The sequence below is a fragment of the Sminthopsis crassicaudata genome, chromosome 4 (genome assembly GCF_048593235.1).
Source record: "Sminthopsis crassicaudata isolate SCR6 chromosome 4, ASM4859323v1, whole genome shotgun sequence".
NCBI lineage: Eukaryota > Metazoa > Chordata > Mammalia > Dasyuromorphia > Dasyuridae > Sminthopsis > Sminthopsis crassicaudata.
In genome coordinates, this window is record NC_133620.1 from 380,533,425 (window position 1) to 380,548,911 (window position 15,487).

At 38.1% G+C, this 15,487-nt stretch overlaps 2 protein-coding genes across 6 annotated transcripts in view; one reads left to right on the forward strand and one right to left on the reverse strand.

The window, feature by feature from the left end:
- The window catches only part of URB2 (URB2 ribosome biogenesis homolog), a 49,983-nt gene extending 39,928 nt beyond the window's left edge, over positions 1 to 10,055 (reverse strand). For 2 of the 3 annotated variants that reach the window (XM_074262373.1, XM_074262375.1), the window contains exons 1-4: positions 9,793 to 10,055; positions 8,780 to 8,922; positions 5,642 to 5,818; positions 631 to 3,952 (exon numbers count right to left, since the gene is read on the reverse strand). In XM_074262373.1, the coding sequence (XP_074118474.1) occupies positions 631 to 3,952; positions 5,642 to 5,818; positions 8,780 to 8,905 (3,625 nt within the window). In that variant the 5' untranslated portion in view covers positions 8,906 to 8,922; positions 9,793 to 10,055. Of the gene's footprint in view, positions 1 to 630; positions 3,953 to 5,641; positions 5,819 to 8,779; positions 8,923 to 9,100; positions 9,751 to 9,792 lie in introns of those variants that run through there. The other variant, XM_074262374.1, reaches the window with a different exon arrangement.
- The window catches only part of TAF5L (TATA-box binding protein associated factor 5 like), a 31,457-nt gene continuing 25,985 nt past the window's right edge, over positions 10,016 to 15,487 (forward strand). Inside the window, exons 1-2 of one of the 3 annotated variants that reach the window (XM_074262378.1) lie at positions 10,106 to 10,281; positions 11,657 to 11,723. Coding sequence is in view for 1 of the 3 variants with exons in the window: in XM_074262376.1 (XP_074118477.1) it covers positions 13,659 to 13,733 (75 nt within the window). In the remaining 2 variants the exon portion in view is untranslated. Of the gene's footprint in view, positions 10,282 to 11,656; positions 11,724 to 12,584; positions 13,734 to 15,487 lie in introns of those variants that run through there. The other 2 variants (XM_074262377.1, XM_074262376.1) reach the window with 2 other exon arrangements.

Sequence of the window (15,487 nt, forward strand, 5' to 3'; positions counted from 1 at the left end):
ATTCCCTAGAATAACATTAAAAATAGGTGACATTCCAAATAACATTATGATTGAGTTTTATGACTATGGTTAGATTTTGTTTAAAGTTATAAAAGTTTATATTTATATAGTTTTTAGTTTTAAAAAAATTTTTATTTCACAAGGAAGATGCAAATAGATAATATAATAAGCACTAACAGACCATTTTTCCAGACAATACTGAAGCTAAGAGAAGTTAAACCTAGTTCAGGGTCACATATCTAGTACATGTCAGACCTTCAACTGGAAGTGTAGAATCCTAATCCCAATTTAAAAGTTCTGACACACAATGATGTCTCTCTACAAAAAGGTCATTGGTTAGGGCAATCTTATACAAAGTATACCTATATTGGAAAGATCTGACACAGATTAATCTTTTCTCAGGAGAGTCTAAGAAAAGAAAGATCCATTATCACTAGTGAAATGGAACAACTGGAATTGGTCCATCCAGTTTAATTATGGATGAACGAGGTGACTGGCTATGAAGGGGAAAAAACCAATAGTAAACTTCAAAATTATAAATAATTATAAACAAGCAAGAACCCCAAAAGCATTTTTCCCCATAATTCATAGTACACAATACAAAATTAACTGAAGAAAAAAGCAACTTACCTGCAAGTACTCTTTTTATGGAACAAAATATGGAAACAAAAACTGTATCTTTGCTAGGATGCAACTCTAGAGTTGAAGAGAAAAGTGTCAAGAACTGTAAGGCTAACTTGAATGACTGGTCATTTTCTGCCAGACAGGGCAATTCTATCAATATCTGAGAATAAACTTTCCTATACAAAGCAGTATGGGAAAGAAGCATGCTGTCTTCAGCTTTTAAACATGTTGCATCTCTGGCCCTGGACTGATGGCTCAGTTCAACTTCAAGTAATATAGTAACAGATGAAATGAAAACTGAAGGTAGGAGCAAGTCTTTTTTCTCTGAGCAAATCTGTATAAATATTCCAGTGTGGTGAATGGCTTGCTGCAACAAATCAGGCAGTCTACCTGAAAACTTCTTTTGCTCAATATAACAGCTCAAAATTTTACAAAATTTCATTAAAGATACCAAAAGAAGTTGGCTGCTTGCAAAGTCTAGGTTTTCCAATTGCTTGCCAGAAGTTGTTTCCTTGTATATGATGCAATTTGAGAGAAATGATAAGATTTTTTCAAAATTGAGGACTAGACTCAGCTTCAACTGGATGGTCACCTCAAAAAAATGTTCTAAGAAAGCTCCTACTAACTGAAGGAATTCTAACCAAGAAGGTGTATCCACATCAATGAGAAATCTCTTGCTCACATTAAACAGCGAAGTCAATATGACCTCAAATATATCACTAGCATACATGATCTTAAACATCAAACGGGAATTTTTGCCCCTTTGCAAGCAATCAAGAAGCTGGTAACAAGTCATTAGAAATTTGAGATTCCTTTTTGAAAGGCAAGAGCTATCAACTTTGGTATTGGATGCCATAGATAGTAACAGAAGAAAGCAATGTACATGGTATGATGGCAGGAGATAGTCCAGTTTTAAAAAAGAAAAAAATTCCAATATATCCATGATTCTTTCTAGTTGGTCTCCCTTCAAAATAATGGGGATGTCTGTCTTTGCTAATGTCAGTAAATTCTGAGCAACTTCTTCCTTTGATTCCAAAGGTTCAGGTCCATCTTTTTCAGATTTGATTTCCCACTGTGTTATAATTATGTGATTCTTTTCAAAAAGCCAGGGTAGCTGTTGGTTTAGGAGTTTCTTGTCATTATGGTTGCCAGAAAACAGGATCCTAGTGCATCTCTCAATTATACAGTTTAAGAAAGCAGAGTGGAGGGATTGCATTTCTGGAAAAAGAGGACTATGAAACAAAGCTTGGGACACCTGTCCAACTGTGATAGAGGATTCTTCCTCTGCTGAGCCTTCCTGAGTTTTAGTGGTGGGCAAAGTATTAAGCAGTACATTGGCTATATAGCTCACATCATCTGAAGAGAGGTAAGAAATAAGGATTGTAAGATTGGATACAATTAAATGCCAGTGTGCAACCGGATAAGAGGAAGCACTCAACGACCCTATTTGATGATTCCACATAGTTACTTCTTGTCTCATGCTTTTTTTACCAGAATGGACAATGAAGGCAGCATCATCCCTTAAAGTTTGGAGGTCTCTATCAGACTGAAAGCTCATTTGCATTAAAGTTCTTTTTATTTTCTGCATATATAGCAGTTCTAAGCAATACCTACTAGTGAATGCAAAATGATTTGTAAGTTCCTGTACCTTTTCCCACTGTTTCATATTGATACCTGAAAAGAATGAAGAGAGACTCAAGCTCTCAGAAGAAATGTCTGTAACAGTCCCCACTATAGGGATATATTGTTTGCAGTTCAAAGTAAGCATAGTGTCGATTTCTGCCCAAGTATAGGACAGTAGGAGTGCAGAATCCCTGACCTTCTCTAGCCACAGATCAAGCTCTGAAGCCTGGAACTGGTAATTGTTTAGAAGGTCAAGCATAGGTTGAATGACCTCTTGAAGCATCTTCTCCATCACCCGCTGAGTGCACTTGACAACAGGCAATGGAGTACCACTATCCAAACATCTCATGCTAAACAAGATGCCATGCAGCAATAAACTCAGAGATAGCAACTTGAGGGCCATATCAGAATCACTCTTCACATAAGGCAGCACTAATGCCTGGCATTTCTCTAACACAAGGGACCAAGTATCCAGGATCTGATTTGGAGGCAACTCCATGAGACAATCCCGAAGCACTACCATCAGGTTCAGAGTCAAATCAGGTTGCCTCAGATGCTCTGCAGCTGGTCGACAGATCACACCCAAAACTTCTTCAAACAACCGAGGCACCTGTCTGAGTTTGGCATAAGTCTGAAACAGTGAATAGATGAGGGCTTCCTGAGATTTCTTGGTTCGAGGTTCAGTTACTTCTGCATCAATCCAGGCTGAAGCAACTAGGTCATCCAGATCTGGCTCCACTATCAGATGGTTCAAGGAGATCAAAGTCTTGAGACATCGGAACCATGCTGGCACAGAGGCTTGTGAATGTTTTATCAGGAGTTCAGCAAGTTGGCGATAAAACTGGAACTGGATCTCCTTGTGCCGGATCCGATCAGCAGCCACGTTGTAGATGTTGTTGTTAGCCACCAAGTTCAGGAGCTGTTCTACAACCAAAAGTTCATTAGTCCATTCTGACAGAGAAAGAGTCTCTACTTGCTCATCTGACAGGCATGAAATCCTCAGACAGCCAAAAAGTTTGGGGAGTAAATGAAAACAAATGAGTTGATTTTCTTCTTTACAGTAAGAATCTAAAAAGAGTTTATATAACAAAGATACTGAGTGAGCCACAACAGTTACATGGAGAGAGGGCTCACGTGAGTTCACATCAAGCAGTCTGTTGATCATGGTATTGGTTGGTGTCAGGATATTTTTAATAGTCTCTTTCTTCTTGTCCTTGGACTGCTCTGTCAATAAAAGCTCCTCTTTGTAAGAGGATAACAATTCTGGCTGAAAGATTCCATTTCGAATGATGAATTCAATCTGATTCCGAACTTCCTTGCTCAGATACTGCCGCACACGGCCTTGGTCACATTGTGCCCAAGTACCAACAGAAAGCAAGTGCCTTAAGACAAGGCATGGCTGGAATAAGTGTCCAATTACTTCCCCAAACACACGATTGGGGTTGACCTGCTGACGCTGGATCAGGAGATATTGACTAAAGGCCAAATGGAGAACTTCAAACAACTGGGATATAAAAGTTCCTTCTGGATGTCGACATGCCAGCCAGCACAGCTCATTTAATAATTCTAGCATCAGCTCATGCTTGGCTGTGTACATAATGGCAAGAGCAGGCGTTGAGAGAATGCCTTGGCAGCAGCTCAGCACAGCACACACATTTCTTTGAGCAGCAGGAGTAGAAAACTCAGCTATTCTTTCATTTATGATCTGAAATGAAAAATAATAATAATAGTAAAACAGTGGCACTGCCCCCAACGGCATGAAAATACAACATGAGGATATTGCCATCCTGACAACCACTTAACTCCCTGGGGACTAGATCTTACCTTCAAAATATTTTTTGAGATTATATCTAAATTGTTGTTATACCAAAGTATAAAAGATATGTGAGGAACAGTTTCTTGTCGCAATTCCCACAAGCAACTCCAAAGAATCCCCATAAGTCAATCTGTGTTTTTGATGTTAACAAAACTACAGCTCATTTGGCCAGTAAGCAAAAAGGTCATGCTTTGGTTCATAAAAGGGCCCTCAGCTTATACATTCTCCAATTCTGGAAAATGAATACATCATATCTTTCCATATCCAAATTTCAGGCAATTCTCTATAAAAGTCAATTTTAAAATTATATAATGGAATATAGTTCCATTCCAATTGCACCTGGAAATACTGAATAACCTTTGACATCAGTTATATAGATCCCTGAATTGGAGGAGATAGTTGAGTAAGTAGGAGATTTCTAGGAAGCAGCTAGTCTGAGAACGTAATAATTTCTACATTCTTTGCACTTTGGGTTCCTAACTTTTAGTATATATTCCATCAACTTTGAATTCTGATGGACAATTGATTCAAATAATTCATCTCAGTCCCTTAGAAACTCCACAATCATTATGTTAATAGAACAGTTGGGCTTTTGCCAACTTCTTTTTTCATCAAGGCTTAGAAAGTGATCTACTTTCCTTCTCACTTGAGCCTTTACTGTACCCTGCCTACTCACCCACCCACAGAATTCCCTAATTATTGGCCTCCCTTTGGCAGAGTCCAAAAACAGAAAGGTGATCTCTAATCACCTGGAAAAGTTTATAGCAAATCTCAAAGTGTCTAATAGTAGTAAATGGATGTATCATGCTCATTATACAGATACAAAGAAATGGAATATTCAAGCCTGAAGTTGAATAATGAGTCAAAAGGAAGGAAGCATGGTGGTAGGACAAAGTACTATATGCAGTCAAGAGAGGTAGGTTACAATCCCAGTTTTGCCATTAAATAGTGTGTTTCTTAACAACAAAGCATTTCTTTTAGCACTTTATGGCTTGCAAAGTGTTTTACTATTACCTCAGTTTATCCTTACAAAAGTCTAGCAAGTAGGTGCTACTAAAATCCCTATTTTACATATAAGAAAACTAAGGCAAGCAAGTTATTTGACTTGCCCAGGTCACACTGCTAGTGTCTGAGGCTGCATTTGCACTCAAGTCATCCTGACTCCAGGCCTGACACTTTATGCACTAGTGGCTACTAGAATGACCATCTTTATGAATTTCAGTTTCCTTCTCTGTAAAATGAGGTAACTAGATGTTAAATTTCCTTCAACTTCTGTCTATGATCATAACTGAATGGGTCTTAATTTCAACTTTCATCTTCTATCTCCTATCTACTGTGTATCATGGATGTATCTATTTTTAACAAGTTGTTACCCCCATTAGAATGTAATACTCCTTGTGGGCAAGGGCCCTTTTCCCCTTTCTCTGTACCTCCAGAACTGAACTTAGCAGAATGTCTAACATTTTAAATACTTAATACATGTTTATCAATTGATTACCTTGAGAAGTGAAACATCAGCAGCTGGGTATTAGGGAAAATACAAGTCATTTGTACAATAATAAGAGTAAGCAAAGTTACCTTGGCTAGTGAAAAATGGAGATTTACTGTCTTTCCATTCGTGATGAGATTCTGTAATTTTTTGCTATGCAGGATGTTATCCAGATAGATCCAAAGTCTTTCAACAATGTCCTCCTTCAGTTCAAGTTTTTTCTTGTAATATGTAACCAGACTGTGTCTTGCCCAGTCAAGTAATACCTACATTTGAAGGGAGTTAATTTTATGAAAAGAATACTATTTCACTAGAGGAGAAAATAATGATACATAGTAATTATAACAAATTTTAAGTAATTGGTTTTTTTTTTTCAAATTGACTTTTAGTTAAATTGATGTCATAGAAAATGCACCTTTCATAATTCAACTTTAATAATAAGAGTACCAAGAGATAATTACATATTTTTTTTAATTACAATCAAAAGAAAAAAATTCCTTTGAACTTTTTTCTCCTTTGAGAGCTGAAGGGAAAAAAATATTGCTGAAACCTTTACATTTTTCATCTTGAAATTACATTTCATTTCAAATGCACAACAGTAGGTCCAAAGAATTGTCATGTTGCAAAGTAAATATAGGCAAAACAAATTTCACCTATAAAATATGATTTATTCACTACTGACAAAAAGCTGCAGGAATATTACTAATGAATTATAAATGTCAGGAATAAGATGGATTGAAATAGGTGCTGACAAAGACCATTGCAGGAGCAGGGTACAGTTTTTTGTATATCCCTATTTGCCATTCTTTTTAATTTCAATGTTACTTAAGGGAATGGAATTAGAGACTATGTGCATAAACATTACTCAAGATTAGGGTTCTCAAAGTGTGTCCACAACATCAAAACTATTTTCATAATAATATTAAGATGTTATTTATCTATTATGTGCCTTCCTTTTCCAACTCTATATCTATGTGAGGCCAGGTTTTCTACATGAATTTTACTAACAGAACACTGCAACAGATTGAATGTTGAAGCAGATATAAGCATCTTGCTGGCTTCTATAATGCCAGCATTAAACACTGTCATTCTTCATATTATTTTTTGTTTGTTTTAGAAAATACTTATTTTGCATAAAATGTTAATCACAGTAGCATGTAGTGGATTTATTATCATGTTAAATGAATTCATAAATATTTTTAAATTTATCAGTTTTAATTTTGAAAAAAGTAAACATTGCTAGATATAATACACATAAAAAGTTCTTTGGAGTTCTCAATAGGTTTTAAGTCCTGAAACCAAAAAAAGTTGAGAACAGCTGCTCTAGATACTCCAGAAGTAGAATTCTTTCAAATAGATGTTCAATGAAAACTTGGATGGAATTTAATCTGTGGCTAAATATATCAGATAGTTAACTAGTGGTATTAATAAGCATAAGATAATCAGTTCAAATCCAATGGGCCAAAGTTCTGCTTTGTAATCTTAGACCACAGCTGTTATGGGCCAGAACTTGAAACAAGGTGCCCAGTCAGTGGAATTGATAGAGACAATAGTTATGTAATTTAGCATGGTTCAGTACATTTACTTAGTACTTACTATAGTTCCACGATTCACACCTTGAAGAGACCATATATAAGCTAGGAGCCTCAACCAAGATTCAGTGGGGGAGATTCAGAAACCAGAGCTCAAGATCTCAAAACCAAAACTACAGAAGACCTCTAAGAAGCTAACCGGGCTGCAGGAAAGGAGACAAGACTTGGAAAGAGACAATAAAGGATTTGGACTTTAATTCCTGGCTGAATTTGGGGTGATTACTGAATTGAAACTAAAGCTGTCTCTGGAAACCCCAAGGAAACCCCAACAAGAGAAGATTACATAGAGCTAGTTCTTTATCTTAAAAATGTGTGTCCTTGATCACAAAGAGGACAAGGAGAGGCAATTTAGTTAGTTCATAACACCCATTTCTAGAAAATAACTCAATATGTGTATGCAAATGATAGTGGATAAGGAATATCATTTATTTATCAATGGCAGTATTTTTTTTAGTCACTACACAATATGACCCCTCACTTTAAGCAGCTCAAAACTTCAAAAAGCAGAACTGACCATCATAAATATTTTTCTTTAGTTAAAAATTATCTTTTGATTAACATTCCAAGTTGTTACACATTGTATAACCCTTAAACTGAAGACCTTTAGTGTTTCCAAAGAATTTAATGATAAATATAACTTTCTAAATGAGGTTATATAAAAACCAAAAAGAGAAATGCCCTTATTCTAGATTGTTGATCAACCCAAATACAGCACATGGGAAAAAAAAAAAAATCCATCATAATATAATAGCAAGAGCCTACATTTATGTAGCATTTTAACTTTTACAAAGGACTTTTTGATCCTCACAATGACCTTGTAAAAGAGGTGCTATTATTATCCCTATTTTACAGATGAGAAAACTTAGGCCCAGGAAAGTTAAGTCACTTTCCAAGATCATAAAATTAAGTGCAATTAACGGCAATTAAATGTCTCATGCCATTCCCATCCTCTATAGCAACTCACAACTTCTCTGAACTTTCTCTTTCCACATCTGTAACTATATAACTAGTATATCTTCATATACTTTATGAACATAAAGTAGGGATGAAATGAATTTAAATATTTTGTAAACTCTAAAGTACTATGCAAATAAACTATTACAATTATCATTATTAAAGAAAAACAATGAATAGTAGAAAAAGTTTGTGAATAGAAGTAACCTATTATCAAATTCTCTATATGACCTTAAGATAATGATTTCTATACCCAGTAAACTACATCTTAATTACCGCAAGTGTCAACATGAAAAAGTAGATTAAGAAAATTGGTTACTCATATTTAACATGTATTGGTCAACCTGCCATGGTGGAGGGGGGAGGGGGAATTAGAACAAAAGGTTTGGTAATTGTCAATGTTGTAAAATTACCCATGCATATATCTGGTAAATAAAAACTATTAAAAAAAAAATTGGTTACTGATTCAGGAAGATCTGGATTTAAATCCTTTCAATGACGAATGCTAGCTGTGATCCCTGACAAGTCATTTAATTTTTCAACGTTCTAGGCAATTCTAAGACTCTGGATAGCAAAGTATTGATCTGCAACAATTCAAAGTTATCATATAACATAAACAAATGACACGACTGATACAAGACAAACAAAAAAATGTGTTCAAAGAACTCAGCTTAGGCTTACTTGTTCTTTATTTGGAAGAAAACATTGATGGGAAATCCATGCAAAGTGAGCCAATTTCAGTTTGTCTTCCCAGGCAGTTTTACTACTTTTCAATTTTAGGGATATACCGGAATAAATAGCAGCCATTATGTCAAGGATTCTCTCTGTAATAAAAAAATAAAAAAATAAAAAGTCGGAGGAAAAATACTGAGTTAATCTAAACAAGCAATGAAAAGTTACTAAGAGTCAATGTTATTAATTTTCTTTATGAAAGTCTATCTGGTTAACATCTTTTTTAAAAAGTAGATTAAAATCATCAACAAAACATAAACATAAAAATACCGTGATTTTGTTAACTAAGTTCCGTGCACTGCGAGAAAACCCGGACGAAAATGCACCGCGCTCCACTATATGCACGCACATAAAAACACTGTTTGGCTGAGCTGCAAGATTTATTCTATTTTGCCAACTTCTTTTCTTCTACTCCAGAATTTGTACTTCCGTCTGAGATAAACGATGAATAAAGTTATCTAAATACCTCCGTGAATAAAAACGCTTTTGTTTTCACATTTCTTTTTTAGCGTAGAAGAAAATTAAGTGATGAACTTCTGTTACATCTTTGAAAACAGTACATTCGTCATACTGCAAAAAGGAAATATCAATTGGAAAAGCAGTGACTTCTTTAAATGTAAAGACACTTCCCATGGTTTACATAATATGATTCAAAGGAACCTAAATCGGCTTTCTGTGAATTTATTAAACAAACATTTCCATTATTATTCAGTTTGGCGATGATCCCCGCGGGACCTCGGACAAGGATTACAGATATAGGGCAGAAATTAAGAAGGAACAAATGACTCCGGCGTCCCCCGGAGCCGAGACCAAGTGCCATCGGCAGAGTTGGAATTCAATGGACACTTAGTGGATGAAATGAAGTCCAGAATATTAAGAAGGGGGAGGGGCCAGGGAGAAAAGTTCCCAGGAGGGACAGCGACCACCTCCAGACTCCTCACGCTAACGGGGTCTGCACTTACCCAGGTGAGGTATCCCGGAGGAAGAGGAACGGAGATGAAAGGCACGATGACTGACTGACCGAGTCAGCAGTCAGCTTCAGCAGCCTTCCAAAGCCGGGAAGCTCAGAATCCCACGTTGCTAACCACGTGGGTAGGTTCCCAGGGCCTTAGCCTACGTTCCTTCCGCCTAGACGCCGCCGGCCGGCTGAGGAGGGGTGGAGAGTCACGCACGCCAGGCATTTCCAGCCAATTGCCGAGCTCGCTTGCCTATTGGTGGAGGGGGTTGCGCGTTAGAGGGTCTGAGCGGCCCAGCCCCGCCGGCCCGCTCCGTGTCAGTCAGTCATGGAGCGGTCGCCTCGAGCCGCAGTGGCGGCGGCGGGGACCGGCAGCCGGGGGCCGGGCTGAATCGGCAGTCCGAGTGGGAACGTGTCGCAGAGGCGAGGGAGGCAGAGGCGGCGGGTTCCGGGTGGCTGCGACGGCAGGAGGAGCCGGAGCCGCCTGGGATGTTCAGTGAGTGTGGGGCTGGCGGGCGGGCGGGAAGGAGGGGGGTCGCGAGCCTGAGCGCGCGCAGGCCGAGAGCGGGGCAGCGCCGCCGCCGCCCGCCTCTCTCTGGAGCCGGCGCGCGGGGGTGAGGCCTAGCGCGGGGCACGCGCTGCGGCTGCTGCTCCTGGCCGCGTGGGGGTGGGGGAGGCGGCGGCGGCCCCCAGAGCTCGCCCAGCGCCGGGCAGCTACTGGGGCACTGCGCGCCCTCTGCGCCCGGCCTGGTTCGGGAGGAAGGAAGGCAGGCGGTGCTCTGGCTGCCCCTTCCTTGGTTCATCTGCCTGCCGCTGCCGCCTCCATCTCCTTCTCCAGGGGACACCGACACATCCTCCACGCCGAAGGAGCGGGAGGGACCGCGGAGGGGGGATCCGGAGCCGGCCCGGAAGAAGGGGGATTCGCTTTAAGTCATGATGGGGACCGAGTTAGGTAAAGGACAGCTCCCGAGAGACCGGGGGATCCCGGAGTAAACTTTAAAAACACATTTCCCCCCAGTTACATTTAACCAAATTCAAGGTCAAATTGAATTGTTCCTCAGCGTGGGCACATAAGCAAACCCTCTAAGCCGCGACTGACACAGGGATAGCAGTTAGATTCCTAGACTTTTTGCTACTTCTGGCTAAAGGAGTTTCTGTTATTGAGCAGATTCCGCTGCTGAAAAGTTGTAGGGTCTCGGGGACGTGCTTCCCTCTCAAAAGTCTGTTTTTTTAAAAAGTTAGATAAAAGTTATCTGCGGAAAGAGTGGATTGTGAGAACTGCTATCATTTTAAAGTTAGCGGAAGTCAGTGCAGTAAAGCTTTATGCAGTTTGCTTCTTTTCACCCGTTCTAGTCTTCTCATTTGTATCTTGCACCTTAGGACTTGAGAACAACTCCACATTGAGTACTCAGACTTGTAAATTACAGGGTCTGACCCCGGCGTGATCATCCTCGTTGGAACTTTTATTTGGGATACAGTGTTAATAGTGTAATTTTCCCTAAGCTAGATACCTTGCTGAGCTAGAAGATAGCAATCTGAGCGCTGACTGGGTGGGGTCAGGGAGCTAATTAACGCAGACTGGGGTTAGTCCAGCTTCTAAGGAAAATGAAACTGAGGAGCTAGATTGAATTCATCAGATCAGATCCAGCTTTAACTCCCGTTCTGGGAAGTTTAATTTTTTTTTCTTACTAGATTGGTGAAACCTGATAAGGAATCCTTTTTGATTTTGTCTTCAATTTTGATGGCACAGTAGAATATAAGATTCTTTAGCACAGATTGCTTGCTTTTTTTATTTGTAACTTAAGTGCTTCACACATAATAATCACTTAATCTGTTTTTAATTCATTTCTTTTTTATATTTGCATCCCCAGCTCTTAGCTCAATACCTGGCATGAGGTAGAGGCATAATAAATGCTGGCTGAGTGATGACTGCAATTGGTATGATTATTTTTGGTTTTCAATTTGGCAATCTTTAATAATGATTAGCACTTTATAAAATCTTTCTTTAGATTGCTAGTAAGAAGAGCTTGCTTTTTTCCCCTTGAAGAATCAGCTCACAAATAAAATATGACTTTAATCCTTGTTTTATTTCTTTTTGATAAAGTAGTCAAATTTTGCTTCTGCTTCTTTGGGTTTTCCTGATATTTCTTGTTGCCTCTCAGACTTTGCTGAATCCTCATCCAGGTCACACTTAACTGTGAATGTGCCCCAAGGCCCTTTTTCTTGCTCTATATAGTCTGTTATCTCCTCAACTCTGGTGGATTAAATTATCATTCCTATGATGATTACTTTAAATCTTCATTCCATTTTTACATTACATTAAATCTCCACTATCAATCTACTAAAGTCTCAACTTCAAGATTCACCTCTACTCCTCATTTTCCTCATCCATCATTCTACATATACAGTCTAATTGCTAAATTTTGTCATTTCTAACTTAGTAATATGACTCCTTTGTGCTCCTACTCTATACTGGTTCATCCTAATTCAAACCCTCATAACCTCTTGTCTGGACTATTGCTGTAACCACCTGATTGATCCATCTGATGTCCCTTCCCACTCTGGTTCATCCCCAAACATCTGCCAAAGGGATTTTCCTAACACAAAGTCCTGACCATGTCACTTCTTTACTCAGTAAGCATTGGTGGCTCCTTTCTATCTCCTGGATCAAATACTAACTTTGGTTTGTTATTTAAAGATCTTCATAACCCAGCCTCTTCCTACTGGTTTTTTTTTTTTTTTTTTTTTTTCCAGTTTTACTCGTCTCTATGTCCAGTGACACCTTCTACTTGCTGTTCCCTCCCCCCCTCCCACTTTGGCCCCTTATCCCCATTCCTAGAATGTTTTCACCCTTCACCTCCACCTTTTAACATCTCTGGCTTCTTTCAAAATTCAGCTCAAATGCTATCCTCTGCAGGAGGTCTTTCTATCCCCCAGCCACTTGAGCCATCTTCCTCTAAAGTTACCTCTTTTTTGCTCTGTATGTATTGTATAAGTGTCTTTTCATTAACAGATTATCTTCCCAGTAAATATGTAAGTTTCCTAAGGGTAAGGACTGACTTTATACTTTTATCTTGGTTTGAATCCCAGTAAGGCCAATGTCTAGTAATTAATAAGTATTTAATAATGATTCATTATATGGTAAATCAAAAGTTTGCTTTTATAATGCTTTTTCCTCCATTTATTTTTGTGAATAACATTACCATCATCCTGAACCTCCATAGCTTTGAGACCTTACAGTCATCTTTTACTCTATTTCCCTTTCTTTAGTTCATTTGTCTATTTGGCAGATCCTTTGGGATTGGCAGTCTCTCACTCTTCCTCTTATATTTCTCCTACTTTCTACTTTCACTCTAGTTGCTTTAGTTCTCACCCAAATTGTTATCTACCAATCTCTCTGCTCTCACTCAGTCTGCTTTTCATCCACTAACAGTAATTCTCTCTGTGAAATCACAGAATGTCAAAGCTTGAAAGGACCATAGAGATCATGTAATTCAACAAATGAGGACACTTTAGCCCTAAGCAAGTCACTGCTCTTTTCTCAACTCTTTCTTGGCACTGCTTTGTCTACCACCAATAAAATATAAACTCCTTGTCCTGGTTTTCAGGGTCCTCTGCAATCCATCTTCTGGAATATTAGCTCATTCTATTCCCCTTCACATACTTTATGTCCAGTACTAAACAGAACCTTTCTTATTTGATCCTGAAGGCAATGGGAAGCCAGTGGAGTTTATTATTAAGTACAAGCACAATATGATTGGACTGGCATTTTCGGAAAATCACATTTGTGGCCGAATGGAAAGTGGATAGGAATAGGGAAGTCTTGAAACAGGCAGACCCACCAACAGATTATTCCATTATTTCAGGAGTGGGATGATGAAGGCTGACATTAGAGTTGTGGCAATCTCAAGAGGAAAGAAGGGCATGTATTCAAGAGATGTTGCAAAGGTGAAAATCAGATAAGTAGATAAGTAAATACAAAATATATACAATTTCATTTTTATTGAGATTCTCTCCCCCCCCCTCAATCAAGGAAATGGGGATTACATAACAATTGAGCTTGAGAAAACCTAATATGAGAAATGTGTTCTAGGCTTACAGAAAAATCTGTGCAAATCTTTTCCCAGTTCTTATTTTTGTTTATGTTATCCATAATACTTAGATATTCTTTGATTTAAACCTTCCTTACTTTTCCTAAAGATTTAAATGTTGCTGTATCTTGAAAAAAGTGTTTTGTCATCCACCTGACTCCTCACATCCACCTCAAAATTACTCTTTCTTAGATGTCTTTTGTTTGTACATACCTTTGTTGTTGAGTCCTTTCAGTCTTATCTGACTTTGTGACCCCATTTGAGGGTTTCATGTTGAAGATATTGGAGTGGTTTGCCAGGATCATTCAGCTAGTGTCTGAAGTTAGATTTGAACTCTGCAATATGAGTCTTCTGACACCAGGCCCCAAATTTCCATTCACTGTGCCACCTAGCACCCTATAAATTATGATAACTGTTTTACAAGTTGTAATAGGCTGATACATTGTTATAACTTTAGATATTTCCAACCAAAAAACCCCTGCAAAGTACATTGTCCAAAACATTTAAGTAAAACCTGCTAATAATTGCTCATTTGTAACTAATAGCACATGTCACTTTCTGCTTTTGTAATTAGTTAACATAATGGGAAAATGTATCTTTTTTGAACCTCCTTAAATTTCTTGTGTCATTTTGTCTCATTTGCCTTAACACTTTGTTTCTTCATTGTATACTTCTCTTTTCTTCCCTCTCTATCCTTCCTCCTGTAAATTATAAATTCCTTGGGAGTAAGATGTCTTTTCTATTAGTATATGCCCTATTTCTGGCATAATTTCTGGCCTTGCACACATTAGACTCAGTGAATTTTTTAAATACTGGATAATATATCACTAGCTCAGGAACCATCTGTACTGAGAGTCCTTTAGATAGAAGTTGTTTTAAACTAGAATAAACTGAAAACCATTATTTGTCTCCTTTTATTGTTGAGAAACCATGAGATCATTTACTTGCTTAGGGTCATACAGCTAGTTAGCAACAGAAATAGGACTCAAAGCTGCTTAATAATACTCTTTCAACCAAACTTCTTTGCTATAATAATGGGTACTCCAAAAACAGGTAATACTTGGCTCCAAAAGATGGTTACTAAGAGATGCCGTACGTAATGCCATAGGAAGCAAAGTGATGTTAGTTTGTTGGCATAATCTTTGTTCCTATTCAGAAAAGGAATCAAAGAACATGATGAAACCAAGAAGTTGTTTTGTATATGTTCAGATAGATTTATATTCTAAATTAAAAACAGTTTAATATTGAGATGATTAGATAAAATATTGAGCCCAAATTAAGTTGAATTTTTAGCTTATTATTTGATTTGTTATCTCCTCTCTCCTCCAGCCCCCAGATATCCTTCACTCTCATCATAGGATCAACCTATTTTTAATAGGATGATGGCATCCTTTCCTCTAGTTCTTTGTAATTCCTTATTTGTTATGTTGCAATCTACTTACAGCCTGATCCTATTCTTTACTTTCTATATATCATTTAATGTGAATTTCTTCTTGCAAGCATGAAATAATAGTAGGCTATTGGTGTACTTTTTTTTTTTTTTTTTAATAGACCTACTCCCTTTACTTCTTTGCGAGGTAGTTGTGGAACACTGCAGGTAACATTCTTTTT